Source organism: Actinia tenebrosa, unplaced genomic scaffold (assembly GCF_029948245.1).
Source record: "Actinia tenebrosa isolate PJP-AT-01 unplaced genomic scaffold, QUT_ActTen_1.0 PGA_scaffold14__42_contigs__length_11649687, whole genome shotgun sequence".
Taxonomy (NCBI): Eukaryota; Metazoa; Cnidaria; class Anthozoa; order Actiniaria; family Actiniidae; genus Actinia; species Actinia tenebrosa.
Window position 1 is genome coordinate 8,512,530 of NW_028292574.1, and position 19,312 is coordinate 8,531,841.

The 19,312-nt window shown below is 37.2% G+C and overlaps 1 protein-coding gene and 1 long non-coding RNA gene across 3 annotated transcripts; one reads left to right on the top strand and one right to left on the bottom strand.

The window, feature by feature from the left end:
• Window positions 1-4: 4 nt before the first annotated feature.
• LOC116293545 (delta-1-pyrroline-5-carboxylate dehydrogenase, mitochondrial) lies at window positions 5-16,661 on the top strand. Of its 2 annotated transcripts, XM_089029774.1 has the most exons (21): window positions 5-145; window positions 1,746-1,923; window positions 2,695-2,742; window positions 3,451-3,524; window positions 4,260-4,341; window positions 4,668-4,748; window positions 5,479-5,550; window positions 5,728-5,893; window positions 6,922-7,018; window positions 7,099-7,149; window positions 8,638-8,660; window positions 9,540-9,587; window positions 10,063-10,163; window positions 10,725-10,772; window positions 10,853-10,900; window positions 11,143-11,228; window positions 12,942-13,008; window positions 13,662-13,730; window positions 14,336-14,388; window positions 14,874-14,992; window positions 15,780-16,661. In XM_089029774.1, the coding sequence occupies exons 1-21, from the start codon at window positions 105-107 to the stop codon at window positions 15,890-15,892; spliced, it is 1,665 nt and encodes a 554-aa protein (XP_088885900.1). In that variant the 5' UTR covers window positions 5-104; the 3' UTR covers window positions 15,893-16,661. The 2 variants fall into 2 exon arrangements, with proteins under 2 accessions (XP_088885900.1, XP_088885901.1); XM_089029775.1 differs by lacking the exons at window positions 12,942-13,008; window positions 13,662-13,730; window positions 14,336-14,388; window positions 14,874-14,992; window positions 15,780-16,661 and adding an exon at window positions 12,441-12,802.
• A 1,337-nt stretch (window positions 16,662-17,998) lies between these two features.
• LOC116293533 (uncharacterized) lies at window positions 17,999-19,038 on the bottom strand. Its single transcript, XR_004196822.2, has 2 exons — window positions 18,609-19,038; window positions 17,999-18,335 (listed from the first exon to the last, which is right to left on the bottom strand). It is a non-coding gene; the product is annotated as an uncharacterized LOC116293533 (long non-coding RNA).
• Window positions 19,039-19,312: the final 274 nt, after the last annotated feature.

Genomic DNA, 19,312 nt, shown 5'->3' on the forward strand with positions numbered 1-19,312 from the left:
ACAAAAAATGATCGCCTGATTTCGTGTCAAACTTGGCTTTTTTCCACGCTTCTTTTGCAAACACCAAAATTCTAGCATTAAATTCTCCTCACAGATACTACAATATGTTGGCATTACGAGGCAGACTCGCTAACAAGCTATTCAGGTTTGTAAATGTATTTTTTAAGTTGTAATCGGGGCCATGGTTGGTTGGATATTCAGCTGTTTATAGTTTGGAAATCATGCAGTACACCCGGGAGTACAATATTCCGACATCTTTTATTCTGGATCCTCGTTCTTCAGTAATCAATTTTCAACTTTAAAAAGCTTTTAGAGAAAAATTAAAGGATAAGAGACGCAAAAAAGAATATAAATGTAAAAAAAAATGGTGCATTATTTTATGTACATCTTTTTTTTGACCAAAATTATTTTATAAAGGGCGTCTTATGAAAACACAAATTCTTATGTACATCATCATTTTAAATAGAACCTCATTAACAGTAATCTTTTATCACTTACAACCCACGACTTAGAATATTTTTAATACCAACATGATCCTATACCAAAAATGCGTGGGTGTATTTGGAATTTTTTTAAATGCTCGTGTGTAAATATAAACAATTGCTGGTACTGTTATCGTAGTTTGATAAGTTTTACACCGTAGTGAAAATAGGAACTGACGTTTCGGACGTTAGTCCTTCGTCGGAGTCAAACGCTAGTGTTTACTAGCCATCATCTGCAAATTGCTGGTACTAGTGAAACTCTGACCTCACCAATTCAATGGTGCATGTGCTGTAAGTTTTGTTCATAGGAGTACGGCAATACTAGTGGCATAATTTCTATGTCCAAGATATTGGACCAGTTTTTGTTTTTTTTAAGACATTGAACCATAAGCAACAGCTTTCAAGTGTCGAGGCATTGTGTGCTCTCACAAAGTCCTGGGGGGGGGGGGGGGGTACTCCCGTATATTTGCTCTACGGGTATGTGCCGCCCTATAGGGTATGGTTTTTCGGCTTTTGGGTCTGGGGTAGGGTATCATTTTTTGACATTCTGTCTGGGATAGGGTATCATTTTTGTCTGGGATAGGGTTACGATTTGGCCGTTTTAGTCTGGGATAGGGTTAACGATTTGGTCATTTTTGTCTGGCGAATAGGGTATGCTTTTTGTCGGCACAAAAACAATAAAAACGTTAGTAAATATTGATTGCAATCTATTAAATAACTGTCTTTTCCGTCTTTTAGTCTGGGATAGGGTGTAGAATTCTTAGTTTTAGTCTGGGGTAGGGTATGTAAAATCAAAATTTTAGGTCTGGGATAGGGTCAGGGTTTTGAGGTCCTGGTGGCACACCCCTACCCAAGTTGGGGTAGTAGTAACCCCTCCCCCCCCCCCCCCCCCCACCCGGGAACAAAGAGCACCAGGAGGTGGATGAGAAGAGGGATTTAGTAATATATACAGTATGAGTGGCCGTGTTGTATCAGGCTTAGCCGAGTGATTGTATATCTGATACAACACGGACACGAATACTGTATATGACTTATCAAATGTCTAGGTTAGTTCCTCTGTGTTTCACTAAAATTTTCAAAATTAAAATGAATTTGGCCAAGAAAATCCAACTTAAAGTTAATGCAAATGAACACAGTTTTGTATCAGATTTACAACACTCTTCACGGTTGTGATTTTGTTGTGTTTTCCTCATGAATTATTAATGAGTTTGATAATATCATTTATTATATAATAAATGTCAAATGTTATGCTCCAAACAATAGGGTTGCTGGCACAAGATGTTTGTCTATGCCACCAAATGAACCACTGACCAATATCGATGGTGAAAACAGAACCAAACTTCTGAATGCCATCAAGGATGTAGAGAGCCAAACAGTGGAAGTACCAGTTATTTGTGGTGGGGAGAAAATTTTCACTGGAAAAGTCAAGTACCAAGTTGCTGTAAGTATATTATTAACCTTGAGTTATATCTGAACCTCAGACCTTGTGTTATATTCTCTTGCAAATATTTTTTTTTGCTTGATTCAAATGCACACTAATACAAGTGTTTTCTCGAGCATATGCCTTACAAAACAGAGAAAGTGAAAGGGTATACAGTGTAGCTCCAATAGCCAATGTGAACGAGCACAAATCTTTAGCACAAAGCACGATGGAAGCCGAGGACTTATGGTTTTCAGCTCTAAAAATCTCTCTGACAATTTTTCCTTCGACATTTTCAATTTGACAGATGACAATGACAGAGTAATTTTTTCTGATAATTCTATTGATTTCTTTGTTCTAATTTGTGAATTAATCAGTTTCCCATCATGCTTTGTGCTAGAGATTTGTGCTCGTGCACTTTGGCTATTCTCTGCAGCCCTTGTTGGTAGTATTTGACTAGAAGAAGGCATAGCTTAGTTGGTTATTGTGTGACCTCTAGGAGCTACTCTAGAGGTCCATGGTTCAACCCTCAGGATCTCCGCATCTGTTTACAAGTATTCCTTTGTTAAAGCTTTAGCTTTAAATATCTTTTATAAGGAGGACTCCCTAATAAATTGAGAAGGTAAAGGGTAAAGCGTGCACCTTCGAATGCAGTAAAATATTTGCATTTTGACCTCTGAGTCCCAATTGGGTCACTGGTTGGTTGCAAGATTGAAATGGTTTTGTGATGCTTATACAACATAAAATATAAACACTTAATCTTAATATTTGTTGAACTATTCTCTTTTGTAGCCTTATAATCATGCAACCAAGATTGCAAAATTTCACATCGCAGATGGGGTAAGTACGATCTAGTTTGAGGGGTGTGCTAAACAAATTCCTTTTTTGGATTTTTTTTTTTGTGTGTGAAATTTTGAAGAAATTTGTTTGTGTTACTTGAATGTCATTCAGTGGCGTCATTTATTCATCAGCTGAATCGCAAGTTTTCAATGGAATTCTTTCTGGGTAACAGCACATGATGTTCACTGTTTGACCACCATTTCGATATACACCGATTTCGAAGATCGTTGTCGCACCAAGAGCCTCAAGTAACAAGCCAAGGCCGCAGAGAATGTTGGTACTTTTAATTATAATTGATTTATTCATGGTCCATGCAAGTGGCTATAGCTCTCCACTAATTATCGTCTCAAGCAGCCTTGCTTGGAGCAATTTGTGAAGTTAATAAATGAAAAATGCACCATGAATAAACTAATTACAGCTAACAGTACTGGTGTTCTCTGCGGTCTTGGCTTGTTGCTTGAGGCTTTTGGTGCGACAACGATTTCTGAAATAGGTGTACATGTGATAAGGTTTCAAGACTTTTATCAGATTAGCTGATTATATTACGTAACACCCAGCAATGTATTGCCCTACTTTAGACTACACTAGTACTGTAATTGCATGGGCTTATACGTAACCTGGGGGAGAGCTGTGAGGCTATATATAACCAGGATTCTACAGTACCAAATGTCATTTACAATAATCTACATATGGTTGAATTTTTGATAGGAATTAATCAAAGAAACGATCAAAAGAGCAATGGCAGCACGTAAAGCTTGGGAAAGAACCCCTTTTGATGAAAGGTAATATAGCATAATAAGTATTTTTAAGTGAATATAATAAATCTGGTTCGCTCATTGGTCACAATGGACACTTTTGGAGTTCCAAATTACTGCTTTGTTTCTTGATTACAGACTCATTTACTCAGGCTTAGCCTCGATTTTGTGAAGAATATTCACTTGTTCCAGTCAAGGTCCGTCAAGTTTCAAAGTGTTCGTATTGTTGAAGTAATTGTGCATTCTTTACTTTACCGTTGGTATTTGTGAGTAATTAGACACTGATTCAAGGCGAAGCCTGAGTAAATGAGTCTGTAATCAAATTTGTGCTGCTTGCAGAGATATATAGAATTTAACCAAAAAACCCTCTTTCTCCGTTATTTATTAAATTAACTTGTGTTAAAAATACTAAAACGGGGAATATTGGGGAATATTTAACACGCCACTCAAAGACTCACGTCTTGGTAAATATTCACTGTGTCTGATGCTAATATTTGTTAAAATAATATATTTTATTGAAAACATTTTCAAGGGTTTGAGTTGAAGTTTGGGATGAATAGTAAATGGTTATATTATTCTTTTATCTTACTAATCAATGTGTTGTCAACAGCATAAAAGTATGATACCAGCTCTACCTAAAACGCCAAATAAAATATGTCTACTCTTTTAATGATGATGGGGGGAGGGGGGGGGGGGGGTCATTACACTGGATGACTGGATTGTAAAAAAATGTCATATCAGAGTTCCTCATTTTTTTTTCAGGGCTGCAATTTTTGAACGATTCTTGGATCTTTTGTGTGGAAAATACAGATATGAATTTCTGGCAACAACGATGGTTGGACAGGTAAAGTTATTGGCTAAAGGGGATACCAGATGTATATATGAATTATATTATATATCTGGTCATATGGGTGCTATAAACTTCAACATATTCAAGATGTGATTTGAGTGTTTTGTTTTCCAAGTGGAACAAACCTCACAGAATATCTCATAATATCATAAAAAGAATTTTTTTTAAATGACTTAATTAAAGGCCTATACTATAATAGAATGCTAACTTTCCTACTATCATTATTAGCACACAACAACAAAAATAAAATCTATTTGCTGATTTTAATTTTAAGTACCAGTTATTTCACAAGGGTAATCTGTTTTCTTCTTCATCCATAGGGTAAGACTGCCTATGAAGCAGATATTGATTGTGTTCTAGAACTGGCTGACTTTTACAGATTTGACATCTACAATGGAAAGGTAAGCATCTCAAATTTTTGTTTTTCAGGGTTAAAATAATATTAAAGAATCCTAGTCAAGTACAATCAGGGTTGTCAATAAAATTTTTGGTAGGAGGTTCTGAAATTAAAATAGGCGGTAAATCACTGGAGCATTTAACTGAGGCATACTTGTCAGCAGTCTCACTCTTCTCACAAAAATTCAAGATGGCGGACGACAATCATTGTAGTTTTATTTCGTCGCAGTTTTTGTAGTACAGCAACAAAGATTGAGTTAAAATTAATTTTAACGAACTTTAAAGAACTTTAATCAAAATTTACAATTACATTGGGAAGTGGCTAAGGTTGCCGGCTTCTATTGAAAACCCTGTACAATGCATTGCATGCCGGAATCAAAACAATCGGCCATTTTCTCTGCCAGGCAATATGGCGGTGTTGTAGGTGAAGTTTGAAGATCCAGTTCCCTCTGTCTTGCCTTCCTGCTAGACGTTTTAAGATAAGCAGAAAAAAAATGAAAAGTAGACATTTTATGCTTTCCGTGAGATTTTTCAAATTTTGGCAGTCCATAAATTTCCTCAGTCTCCCATCTCTGCCATCACTGGGATGTAGACAAAGGATATAAACAATAATATAGGGGTGCAATGCAATGTAGTTGACTAGGATTCTTTAATAATATATATAATAATATTTATTATTATGTACCTAACCTTGACAACATTTTCTAAATACTTTTGTACATTGATCTTTAACAGAGACTTCTTGAAGGGCCTGAGCTTCACCAACCACAGGGAGTGAAAAACTCCTTTATTTACCGTGGTTTGGAGGTGGGTATACACGGCTAATTTATTATAATCATTATAGGTTCTGTGTGCTGTATTACTTAATAGAGCATGGTATTGTTTGGCGAAGCAAGGGGGCAAGGGAAGGCAATAGTTTTCACAATATGAGCCTGGGACCTCACTATATTTTTATTAGCTTTTAAATATATTTTTTATGTGTAGGGTTTTGTAGCAGCTGTTGCACCTTTTAACTTCACGGCAATCGGTGGCAACCTTTCTGGTACCCCAGTCATCATGGGTAATGTTGTACTATGGAAACCAGCAAGTACAGCTATCTTGTCTTCGTATCGTGTGATGGAGATGTTCGAGGAGGCTGGTCTTCCAGATGGTGAGCATGTTACTATTTATAATCAGGGCTTAAATGAAGGGCAGGACGCCGGACAATGTCTGTCCAGAACTGCTGGGACTTGACAGATCAAATCTTTGCCTTGCTGGTCATTTTATCCATTAATGTATAGTCGGAAATGAGGTGTGTTTAAGTTATAACTACTGTAATTTGGCCTGTGATCATGACTGGCGACTGATTTGCTGTTATTTTAAGCCCTGATAATTTTTCTCTTTGCCTCTACAGTGTATGTTCACCAAAAAGTAAATTTGCAATATGACCGTCATTTGTTTTTCAAGGGTATACATGTGCACTCATAATGCAGTTGCTAACAAACATGGCCCTTGTTCCATGGTGGAATTGGAATTTAGAAGTTGATTTTTGTGAAAGGGAGAAAATCCAGTGAACGTCATGTTGATAACATCTACTGTAACTCCCAAAAAAGTTGTTTGTCTCTATAATTCCTTTGGTCTTTTCACGTGGGTAAACTGCTAAGCGTGCTTACTGGCAAGATGTGCGAAAACTGCAAAGCATCAGTGATAAACCGTCAATGTTTTTGGGCATGACAGTAGACAATGACATGTAATCATGGGTGTTTTTTTTTGTCTGGGTCCAGCAGTTTGCTTGCACCTGTAGTACCAACTCCTCTCACATATAACATCAAGTTTGGGATTCAAGTCCGGGTTGCTTGAGGAGATACGAGCTTTCCCAGTTGGCTATGAATTGAATATTTTATGAATCGATCATGATCATGGATATTTGTTTGATCGGGTTTCGTACGTTGTAATAATTGCCAAAAACTAATCTAAAATGCCTTACAAATGTTTATATAAAGCTTTACTACTGCTAAATAAGTTACTGGTATATATGTGTTACTGGTTTGACAATTTCCTTAAGTGAAAAACTCCGGGCGACTTGACCGTAATTCATTTACACCACCAGTGCTTCTATCTTTGAATTCTTTTTTTTCCTTATTATTTCTTCCACTGGACTGAACAAGCACATATCAACCTTCTCTCATGTTTATGTAGGTGTCATGAACTTCATTCCCAGCTCTGGACCAGCCTTTGGCGAGAGTATATCCACTTCACCACATCTTGCAGCTGTCAATTTCACTGGAAGTGTAGGGTAAGCTGACGTTGATGTGTTCTTACAAAATGATTTCAATTGATAGAAGACTAAACAGTCTGTCTTTCTTTTACTTATAGAACATTCAAAACCATCTGGCAGAATGTAGCTAAAAACTTGGATGTTTACAGGTAAGATGGCATAAGGACTGTAGTTACAATACAATACAATACAATTTTATTTGGCACCTTATACTAATAGTACATGAGTGTTTGATTCCAAATATATTATAGGTATATATATATATACTATGTATTAGGTAATTTTCTTAATTCATTTTCACGTATCAGCATACATTGATGAATGTATGCTGATATGGCTCTTTGTAGAGACGCTGATTTTGAATTGATTAAGAACATAAAATGACTGTCAGCGCTCATATTGTTGAAATTAATGCTGGTGTTTTTTTCTATGAACTCTCTTAAGTCGTTTCTATGAGAGTCATATAGTGGACACCAAACTAGAAAGTGTTTTTCGTTTTCTACTCCCGACTTACACACTGGGCACACTAGTTAATGTTGTTCATTCATTCCCGGGGGGGGGGGGGGGGGTATGTACTCCCATATGTGGACTATGCGGGATGATCCGCTGAACAGGGCATGGTTTTTCGAGCTTCTTGTCATAAACAGGCTATGCAATTTCACTCAAGTTCCAAGTTCTTCCTGAGTTTCCTGTCATATTCAGGGTTTCTACTTTAGTATTGACCAAAACTGGTTATTATGGTCGTAAAAAAACGATACGCGAGATAACATGATAATTAAAACAGGAACTCAGTGCAATAAATTATATCTTTTGTCATAAACAGGGTCTACAAATTTGAGTTTTTTTGTCACAAACAGGGTACCCCTTTCAGAATCCCAGCGGAACACCCCTACCCAAATTCTGGCGGAGTACCCCCCCCCCCCCCCCCCCCGGTGTTCATTCAAGAAGCATATCCACAGACTGTCTGGTTGTTTGAATACTTTTGGGTCTTTGATTTTTATTCAGCACACTTCACTATGTATTCAACCACATCTTATTGATACCCTAAAACAACCTCCACTGGGCTGATGAAAGTCACAGTGCATGGCTAACTCGCAGATTGATTCCCGAAACGACCTCTGGGCTGATCTAAGTCAGGGCTTAGATATTCAAGTCACAGATTGAATTTGAATTTAGCATTTGTTAGGTTTGCAGAGGGAGGAAAACTGGAAAATCCAGATACAAAAACTTGAATTAAGGATAGACCCAGCAGAGTAACTCTACTCACATGTGATACCAAGTCCAGGAATCAAACCTGAGACCCTGGAGGTGAGGGGTGAGTGCACTACCACTACACCACCCTTGGTTCACTAATGTATGTGCTGTTGAGTACAGGGATCAAACCTGAGACCCCAGAGGTGAGAGGTGAGTGCACTACCACTACACCACCCTTGATTCACTAATGTATGTGATGTTGAGTCCAGGAATTTAACCTGAGACCCAAGAGGTGAGAGGCGAGTGTACTACCACTACATTGCTCTTTGATTCCCCCAATTCCCCACTAATGCTGCTAAAGTGACATTTTCGTTTCTACTAGAAGTTTCAGAAGAAAAAAAAGTGCACTAATTGAATTGTGTTTTTTGATCTTTATTTTTTAGAACTTATCCCAGGCTTATCGGAGGTAAGTTGAACAGTGCATAGAATAGACCTTTTTGCATTCAAAATTACCACTGTGTTCCTTGATCGTAGACTCATTTACTCAGGCTTAACCTCGAATCTGTGTCTAAATATTCCCCAATGACAAAGTAAAAAATCCACACCTTCAGAAATACAAAACGAATACAAAATATACAAATTCCACCACCTTCACTGGAACACGAATGTTCTACGTTCTGCATGAACCTATGATCTGGTTTTACTCACTTTGGTTATCAGTTTCTATACTCTAATTACTTGGATCTGTAGAACATGGCAGGTTCACAAACTTGTAACTGTAAACTGTTTCGGACTCAGTTTATAACATTTTCTACCACCGCTTTGTCAGCCAAGATTCCCAACTGCCCCAACTCACTCATGGCTCTGTTCTTAAATACACTCACCCTCTCCCTTGGGACCTACACAGGCTTAAACCCACTACAATAAGGCCCAGTCCACATGTATCCTTAAATTTTTGTATCTGCAAATTTTTTTTTCGGATACGGTTTGCGTCCACACGTGTCCGCAAATTTTTGTATCCGTATCCGCAAATTTTACGAAAACGGATACGTGTGGACGGTGAAAACAATTCGAATACGCTGCGTGTGGACGCAAACATTTTCGTATCCACAAAACATAATTTTCGGATACAAAAATTTTCGGATACGTGTGGACAGGGCCTAACTTCTGCTTCCCAGGAGACCTAACCCTGAGCTAACCCTGAGCAACAGAGAACTCGAAACTGGAGTATTTGCAGTATCTGCACTTGCACATTTTTGGCAATAGGGTTTTAGTGAAATGCTAGATGAGACTAAAGAAGAATATGTGGAATTGTTGGTTTGATGCTTTTGTTTTTACATTTTAGAATGTGGAGGAAAGAATTATCATTTTGTGCACAACTCTGCCAATGTTGGTGAGTACTTTCTGTAACACTATGATAAATGGCATACTGTATATGTCGTTTTTGTTATAATTGGTTAATAATCATTAATAAACTAGTTAATAGAATGGGCAATGAATTGCAATAAGCAGATTCTTTCCATCCATTCATTCAATCATCTATTAGTCATTCGTTTTCATTCCTTCTTATTCTTTCACTCATTCTTTTAATTTTCATTTATCAATGGAAACAGTTGTACTTCCATCTATCCAGTTGTCAGTCCATCCACCTATCCATTTGTTCACTAATTCGCCATTCCATCTGTCTGTCTGTCTGTCAGTCCCTCCCTCCCTTCCTCCATCAATCCATTTTTCCCTCCAACCACCCACTCGTCCAACCATCCATCTATCAATTCATCCATCCATTCATCTATCCACTTATATTCTCACTCACTTATTCATCCATCTAACCATTCATGCAATCACTTAATCTTTTTTTTTCATAATAGATATTGTTGTCCAGAGTACAATACGAGCTGCCTATGGCTATCAAGGACAGAAGTGTTCTGCCTGTTCAAGAATGTATGTCCCAGAATCAAAATGGCCACAGGTTAGTGATGCCAAAAATCTATTAGCTTTTGCCATCATAGGTAATAATAATAAATAATGATAGATTGATGCTTATATTAATAATAATAATAATAATAATAATAATGATAATAATAATAATAACAATAATAAATAATAAAAATTTTTCAATGCTCTTACAATATATGTGTAAAATTGAAGAAATAGAAAACGCGTGCGTGTGCTGTGTGCTGTCATAAAGCACGCAGGGGTTGGCATAACACGAGAGAAGTGTTAAGAGAAGCACGACGCGTAGCCGAGTGCTTCTGGACACTTCTCGAGTGTTCTGCCAATCCCCAAGTGCTTTATGACTGTAGACAGCACAGCAAGCAAGTTTTTTATTTCTTTTATAAAATACAAATTACAATAATAGATAGGAATGACACAATGGAAAGTGCAAGCACGTGCAATGTGCTTTCATAAAGCACGCGCTCCAAACCAATCAGAACGCAACATTCATAACAGTTATTTTATAAATAGAATTATCACATGCTGAGAGCCTGACATCACCCCAACTCACAATAATATTTATTTCATTTCCCAGATCAAAGAAGGTTTGATCGAAGAACACAAGAAAATCAAAATGGGATCTGTAAGTTCATTTTCTTTTACATTTCTTGTTGTCTCATTTTTCATTATTTCATTTTCTTATTTTTTTGTTTCTCTTCCCAGCCTGATGATCTTGAAAACACCTTTGTTACAGCAGTCATTGATGAAAATGTGAGTTAACCAAAGATTTTGATTAAAAAAAATTTTTTTTTCCATCTTTTCATGGTGTACGATTTACCCTTTTATCATTACTGTTTCATTAGAAACACCGATGCAGCTCACACTAGTTTTTAGCTAGTTATCTCTTCTTAAAGATTTTTATTATTTAGATTTATCAATGACTTTTAAACTCCAGTGTATGTAGGCTTAGCTTCGAAATGAACTTTCCCTTATTTTATTTTATTTTTTCAAAGTCCTTTGATAACATCAAGTCCTATATTGACTACTGCAAAGAGAGCAGCAACATAACCATCCTTGCTGGAGGAAAGTGTGACAAGAGGTAAATACAGTTGTAGTTTAATTATATAACAGTGTCCGCACTTAATTTGGAAGGAGCGCATTAATTCATTAATATATGCATAAACATGTAAACTGCGCTTTGAGACAAGAACGAGCTACACGCTTTTGATCGTAATTTTCTTTTGTTATGCAGTTTTTGTTGCAGAACAAAAGCCATACAAATTCAGTATGAAATAAATATTTGGAAGGAGCGCATTAATTCATTAATATATGCATAAACATGTAAACTGCGTTTTGAGACAAGAACGAGCTACACGCTTTTGATCGTAATTTTCTTTTGTTATGCAGTTTTTGTTGCAGAACAAAAGCCATACAAATTCAGTATGAAATAAATAGAGGATATTACATGGGCGCGCAGAGATACGAATTTTATCTTTGAGTGTTGAAAAGAGTTTCAACACGAGAAGATAAAATTCGTATCTCCAATTCAAGCGGCCATGTAATATTCTGTTTATTATATAATTATTAATGAAGTATGTTTTGGCTTTATCAGGCAATTCTTTTCGTGTATTTTTGAATAGCCATCGCAATGGGGTTATCTTCACACGTGAAAATAACATGTTATTTTCAAGTGTGAAGATATCAATTTTTCGAACTAGAGAAATAGAGATTATCACATGTTAAGAACTTGATATCGTTTTTATTCACGAGTTTTTCCGTATCATATCGCGAACTCGCTCGAGGACTCGCTCGCTGAATAAAAACGATATCAAGTTCTTAACATGTAATAATTTGTTTATTACACATTTAGGCTCGATATATAACACACACAAAATGTTTTATTGTCTTAAATATCCTTAACCGACTTACACCATTTCAAAATGTTAAAGAATTATACGTTTCCAATTCAATATCATTCAAGATATTAAAGCTTAATTAAGAATGTAAGAAGCACAAAATTCATCTTGAATTTGATAGAAATAAACACTAAATAGAGATTTATCTCGTCACTCTTGACTAATACTATCGCTAGATTCTATAGCTTACCGTGAAGCTATCGTATCACTTCACTGATATGGTTTTTATTCACGGCTTTATTTCACGGATATCGAGCTTAAATGTGTAATAAAAATAGATATTTTGGTAATTATATAATAATAATTCATATTCAATGTGTATGTGTGTATTCTGTACTATGCTTAAGGACTTCTAAAAGACTTACAGTAGAAACCACTGTTTTCATTGCTTACAGCCATTCTCAATCACACGTGCCCTCTAGCGATTGTTTCTGTCGCGATGAAGGAGGTTTTGCTGGACGTCAATCACAAGGCGTTTCCATAACATTGTCAGAAAACACAAAGCTGTAAATGCACGTGCCTATGGAATGTCATGGAAACAAATATTGATTGAGGACAACCAAAAGCAATAAGAAGACACATGAATATGGATACAACTCAGACAAAGAATCTTATCACCATCATCATAACCATTAATTTTCATCATCACTGGCTTTATCACCTGTACCACCACCATCATTTTCACTATCTTGATCACTATCATCATCTTTACTATCACCATCATCACCAACACCATCATCATTATCATCATTATTGTTATTGCTGTTTTTGTTATTATTATTATTATTATATTCTCATAAAAGAACTTCGAGAAATGCAATTAATTATGAATATAAATTCAGCATTTTTGGCTGATTTTGTATTTGAACTCTCCTGATCATCATGCTTTCTTACAGTGTTGGATACTACATTGAACCAACGATTGTAGAGACCAAGGATCCTCTTGACAAGATGATGAAAGAGGTTAGACTCTTTGTCTTTTTTCCCTTTCATAGACTTTTTTCTTTTCATTTCCTTGCCTTCCTTGCCTTCTTTTCCTGTCCCTTTCTTATCCTTCTTTTTCCTCTCCTCTTCTGTTCTCTTCTGTTCTGTTCTCTTCTGTTCTCTTTTCTTCTGTTCTCTTCTGTTCTCTTCTGTTCTCTTCTGTTCTCTTCTGTTCTCTTCTGTTCTCTTCTGTTCTCTGCTCTGCTCTGCTCTGCTCTGCTCTGCTCTGCTCTGCTCTGCTCTGCTCTGCTCTGCTCTGCTCTGCTCTGCTCTGCTCTGCTCTGCTCTGCTCTGCTCTGCTCTGCTCTGCTCTGCTCTGCTCTGCTCTGCTCTGCTCTGCTCTGCTCTGCTCTGCTCTGCTCTGCTCTTCTCTTCTCTGCTCTGCTCTGCTCTGCTCTGCTCTGCTCTGCTCTGCTCTGCTCTGCTCTCCTCTTCTCTGCTCTCCTCTTCTCTTCTCCTTCCCATTCTTTCCATTTCTACATTGTTCCTTCCCCTTTCTCTTTACTTTCCAATCCCTTCCTCATTTTTCCTTTCCTTCCCTTTTCCTTCACATGCCCTACCATACTCACACAGTTAAATCTACTTAGATCTAATGTTAAGTATTTAAAAATTACTTTCCATCATTTTTACAGGAAATCTTTGGACCTTTGGTATGCATCTACGTATATCCAGATAACAAGTACAAAGAGACGTTGGAAGTGGCAAGTATCAAACAGTTCGCATTTTGAGTCAGAGCTAGGTTAATCAGAACACATTTTATTCGACTACAAATGAATCCAGATTATCTCAGTCAAATTTCCGTGCATGTAATAAAGGTTGTCAGATTTCTCTATCTCTTTACCTTTCTTGCAAAAAGTTTCATAAGTTGAACAAACTCCTTGTGCATTGCATGAAGCACCTAGTAACTTCAATTCTCCACACTTTTGTTGGATGAGAATTAGAACTACTTTCTGTAACTTGCAACTATTTTTTTTGCGTGTAACAGCATCTTAGCACTTCAGTATTCATGTGCACTTATTTCGAAAAAGGTGGTCGGAGAGAACATTGAATATCGGTTGCACGACTTAAAGAAATTGTGGGCCAATAGTCTTCTTTATTTAGTATTTATCTTGGCTGTCAAAAACAAATGTTCATGCTTGGTGTATCAATATTGTCAATCGAATGTTTGCATAATTATGTTAAGTGTAAACAGAATTTTTTTGGGGGTTGTACATTTGCTGTTCGCTGTTTCCTCTGACAACTTTTTTTGTAATGAGTTTAGATTGCAAAACTGAATATTTTTGTAATGATTTTATGGTCATTTTAGGTTGACACAACGAACGAGTTTGGGTTGACAGGATCTATATTTGGAGAAGATAAGTAAGTGGGATTCTCTCATAGATGGGCTCTGTTTTAGTATAGCCTGTAAAGCTATTGATTCCTGAACTCAACATCACTTACATTAGTGAACCAAGGGTGGTGTAGTGGTGGTGTACTCACCTCTTACCTCTTGGGTCTCAGGTTTGATTCCTGGACTGAACATCACTTACATTAGTGAATCAAGGGTGGTGTAGTGGTGGTGTACTCACCTCTCACCTCTGGGGTCTAGGGTGTGATTCCTGGACTCAACATCACATACATTAGTGAACCAAGGGTGGTGTAGTGGTGGTGTACTCACCTCTCACCTCTTTAGTCTCAGGTTTGATTCCTGGACTGAACATCACTTACATTAGTGAATCAAGGGTGGTGTAGTGGTAGTGCACTTGCCTCTCACCTCTGGGGTCTTGAGTTTCATCCCTGAACCGTTTCACAACAATTCTGTGCGTGGCGGAAGAGCAAAACGAAAGATGTTTTATTTCTTGCAGAGAGTTTATCAAAGAAGCAAGCGATATGCTGCGAGACTCTGCTGGTAACTTTTATATCAACGATAAGTGTACTGGATCCATTGTACAACAACAGCCATTCGGTGGTGCTAGGATGTCTGGTAAGTGCCGAGGTCTTCTCTCATACATATGAATATATGAAAATCCAAATGGAAAAACGCCTAAACTAGTAGGATTAGAACAGGGGTGGTCGTCGGTTCTAAGCCTGTTATTTGTTAAATTTTTTGTTTTCATTAGTAGCAATATTCGGATTTTTACCTTCAATTATTTGATATCCCCTTCCATTGAGTATTGATTCATACTTTAACATTGTACAGAAATTTCATTAAATGCTGATGAAAGTTTTTGCATGTTGCATACCAAGCTGCAGTATCAGTGTTAGCCAGATTTAACCGTCAAAATATTCGCAAATACCAACAGTAAAGTTAAGAATGCACAGCTTCAACAATACAATCGCTGTAAAGCTCTGAAAGTCCCATTTTTTTCTTCTGTCCGTAATAAAATGGATGGTTTTAAATAATAATTCAAATTCAGGGTGTGAGGGGTAGTCGCGCCTAACCAGCCCGTTCGCAAAGTTGACCATGGTAGTCGGGCCAAAGTCCATCGCCCACTTGGCACCCGTGACACCTACCGCGGTGGAGATACTTACCATGTCCTACATTCCTCCTGAGAGATGGGTGGGAGGGAGAAATATTTTCACAAGTGCTTGGCCAAACGACAACACAACGACAAAGCTGTCACGCTACAAAACCTGCCAATACCCCTGAAACACGATGGGCTTCCCCACACTGTCGCTAGGCAAAACCGCTGACCGGTTGGACTCGGTTTTAACTTCGCCTAAAATACATTCAGGCTCAAATAACGCATTTTTGTCCCATTTCTCCCCAGGTACTAATGACAAAGCTGGTGGACTAATGTATCTGCTGAGATGGACATCGGGAATGAGCATAAAAGAAGCACTTTCCAACCCCGGCCCATGGAAATACCCCCACATGAAGTAATCACCATACTCTATAATCTCTTGTATAATGAATCTTTGCTAATTACCTTAGATGTTTTTGAGAAGTTAAATTTTAGGGAAATGCAAATAGCTTTAGTTAGAGTGCTTATGTCTGTGAAAAAGTTAACTAACAAGAGTGTACAAATTAGTCGAAGTTTTGTAGACCTACGGAGCACTACAGTCTACCGTGGTCTACTGAACTTACTAATTTTTGCGCGTTCCTTGAAAAAAAAATTTACGGGCATATGGTATGCATACTAGAGTGCGTACATTATATCCATGAAAAAGTTAACTAACAAAATTGTACAAATAAGTGCAACGTTTAGTAGGTCTACGGTCTACTGTCATGTTAATTTTGTTAAGGAACTAGTATAGTTGATACCAGAGTCGAAGTTTAAGCTGGAAACATGTATCTAGGACTTTTATCTTGTATTGTGAAAAGACGTAGCGAATGATTGTGTGAAAAAGTGCACAGAATAATCCAATGAAACAGTAATATCTAGTTAAACCAACCGGCATTACATTGATTATAGCATGAAAAGCTAGTATTCATCTTTTATCTTGTATTGTGAGAAGACGTAGCGAATGATTGTGTGAAAAAGTGCACAGAATAATCCAATAAAACAGTAATATTTAGTTAAACCTACCATTACATAGATTATAGCATAAAAAGCTAGTATTCATAGAAGAAAATTGGTGTTAAAAATTGATATGAAGTTTTAAAATAAAAGTGTTATTCGCTCGAGGAAAATAAATTGAATTGAACAGATGATATTGACTTTGTGTTGTGCCAAATTGTGTTGTATTTTATTACAAAGGAATGTATGTTTTTTTATCGTATATCGTAATAATATCTAAAAAAAGTTTTGTAGTTATTGGTGGGCCCTTAAAAATGCTAAAACTCGTCGTAGTGGCTCTAAATTGCTTACTATCAATCACGTGACTTTTTGGAGTTGACTGGGAAGCAAACAAGCGGTTGACTGGGGGGCAACTTGGGAATGCTAAGTCAAAACATATCAAAGTAAGTCCTCAAACTATTGTATTTGACTATTTTTACGACATCAAACCAGAAAACAAGAGATCAAAACAACCTCCAGGATTCTACAAGCCATTAAAAAAGAGCTATTACCGGAAGTGACGTCTATTGAGAGCAGCCTATTGCGTACAGAGACAAAGAACAGCAGAAAAAGCACGCATGCAAAAATCTATAAAATAAGCGGCAAAAAATGCTTTGGATATTATCTAATGAAAAACAATTCTACATATATTCTTTTGTGTAATAAGGGTACGAGTAAATTGCTTGGGCTTCCTATAGTAAAATAGCGTTTCCATGGTTACTAAAAATAGATATCGCCAAGCTTTGTGGAATCGATATAACGCGGACAAACTTTAAAAGGAAGATTAATATAAGGTCAAAAAACCGTAGTTTTTCCACGAATTGAAAACGGGCAACGAAATTGTTGATGAAAAATCGTGACATCATCCGTCGTATCGCGTTAAAATAATAAGGCCAATTAAGTAACAGTACTGCCTCTCACCTCTGGGCGGGTTCGATTACTGGACTCGGTAATTGTAATTGCTTTTTCCAGAAATGCATGTTATAATAGAACATTTGCACGATGGCGCCATTGACCTCTACTACAAAACTCTCTTGCACACTTTCTTTTGTTCAGTTAATTAGCACCAATTGTCTTACTATTCTCATGAGGGAATACAAATTTAAATAAGAAAGAAAATTCGCGAAACATTGTGGTAGTAGGAGTCAAATGACGCCATCATGCAAACGTCCTATTTGTCCCTTTACATTGGTACACACTTATAATACTGGGGGTCCTGGCCAATGGACTATTAGCCGTGCCCTGACTTCAGCCCAAAGGAAAATTCCGTTCATCCTACTGCGCTTGCATATCTATTTTGCTAATATTTGCGTCATGCTCGTGCTATAACAAACCTATTCTGCAAAAACCAGAAAAGGTCCTGGAAGGATGTGGTACCACAAAAATTATTTTTCGCTAGTTACCACTTAAGTACAGCAATGAAGCATGTGAAGGCACCTCTAGCAGCCACTAATACAGTCCTTATCAAAGTAAAAGCCAGTTACTATACCTTCAGAATTAACTTGGACATTTATTTCCTTTGACTTTCACCACTAAATTTTATAACATCTCAAGGTATACATTTAACATTTCTTTAGCAATAATGTTGATATCCAGCACCGCACATACAATTGCGGTATAAACTGCTACACTGGCGTCGATGACACCATCGCGAATGGAGGAAGCAAAAACGCCAGGCGGTGGAACAACAGTTGGACTTTCTAGCAGCTGTTCGACTGCCACAGCCCATGAATCTATCCCTGCAAGTGTTTTGGATTCTCGACTGTGGTTCGCCTTGGTGTATCATGGTGGTCAGAAGAAAGGCAACGATTAGAACGATCATGGAAACTGCAAAATAAAGATTACATTTGATAGCGCATTGTAGGGTGAAGTAAAGGCCGCAGTAGGTGGATATGATTTCGAGTCCGACCAAGAGTGATTTTATTTAGTCGTACATCAGTGACTAATAGCCAAAGTTAAAAAAAAGAATAGATCTTTGGAAATTGTGTCTATTCATGTATATTACGTTGATTTTTCTTTCACAGGCGAAGGAAAATCTCACCAATTGAAAATGAAACTCTATGGACATGTAAATGGCTCAGATCAGGATTACTCACTCACCTTGCATAGTGAAACCGATTCAATCGACGAATATGAAGATATGGAGATGTAGATCAGCTTGTCTAGTTGCTCTTGACCTCGCTACTAACAATACTGCAGCACACACCTGCTTTATATGGACCTCAATCGCTCCATAACATGTAAAAATTACATGTTATCATATGAACTTTGGCCATTATTTGTGGATGGAACTCAACAATTATTCATCAGATACTACCTGTTGAAGCGGCATTAAGCACCCATGCTGCGTCTACTGACGTATCTACTTCGCATTCATTCGATTACGGAAAAAAAGTATTTTTTTGAGACAATTGGGTACCGGAAGAAGCATCGAACACTGAAGTGGAAACGTTGGTATCAGAGACATCGAGACTGGTCCAAAAATCCACAAAGCAAACAACACGGTGTTTTAACGTCAGAATGTCTTGACACAATCACTGTGGTCAAGTGGTGGAGATGAATTCGTATAAGCTAAAAATATTACTATTCGATTCAAGCAAAAAAAAAAAAAAAAACGTAAAAAATCATAATAAGGATATAGAGTTGGTTTTGTGATGTTAAGATTTCAAAGGTACACATTCAATATTAAGTTCCTAAGTGCCATGTTTATTTTCCTGTTAAAGAGAAGTAGCTTTTATATCGAGGAAATCGGCGTGTTATTTACGATTCTAACGGCTTGCAATCTGCTAGTTTAGCAAGAGGAA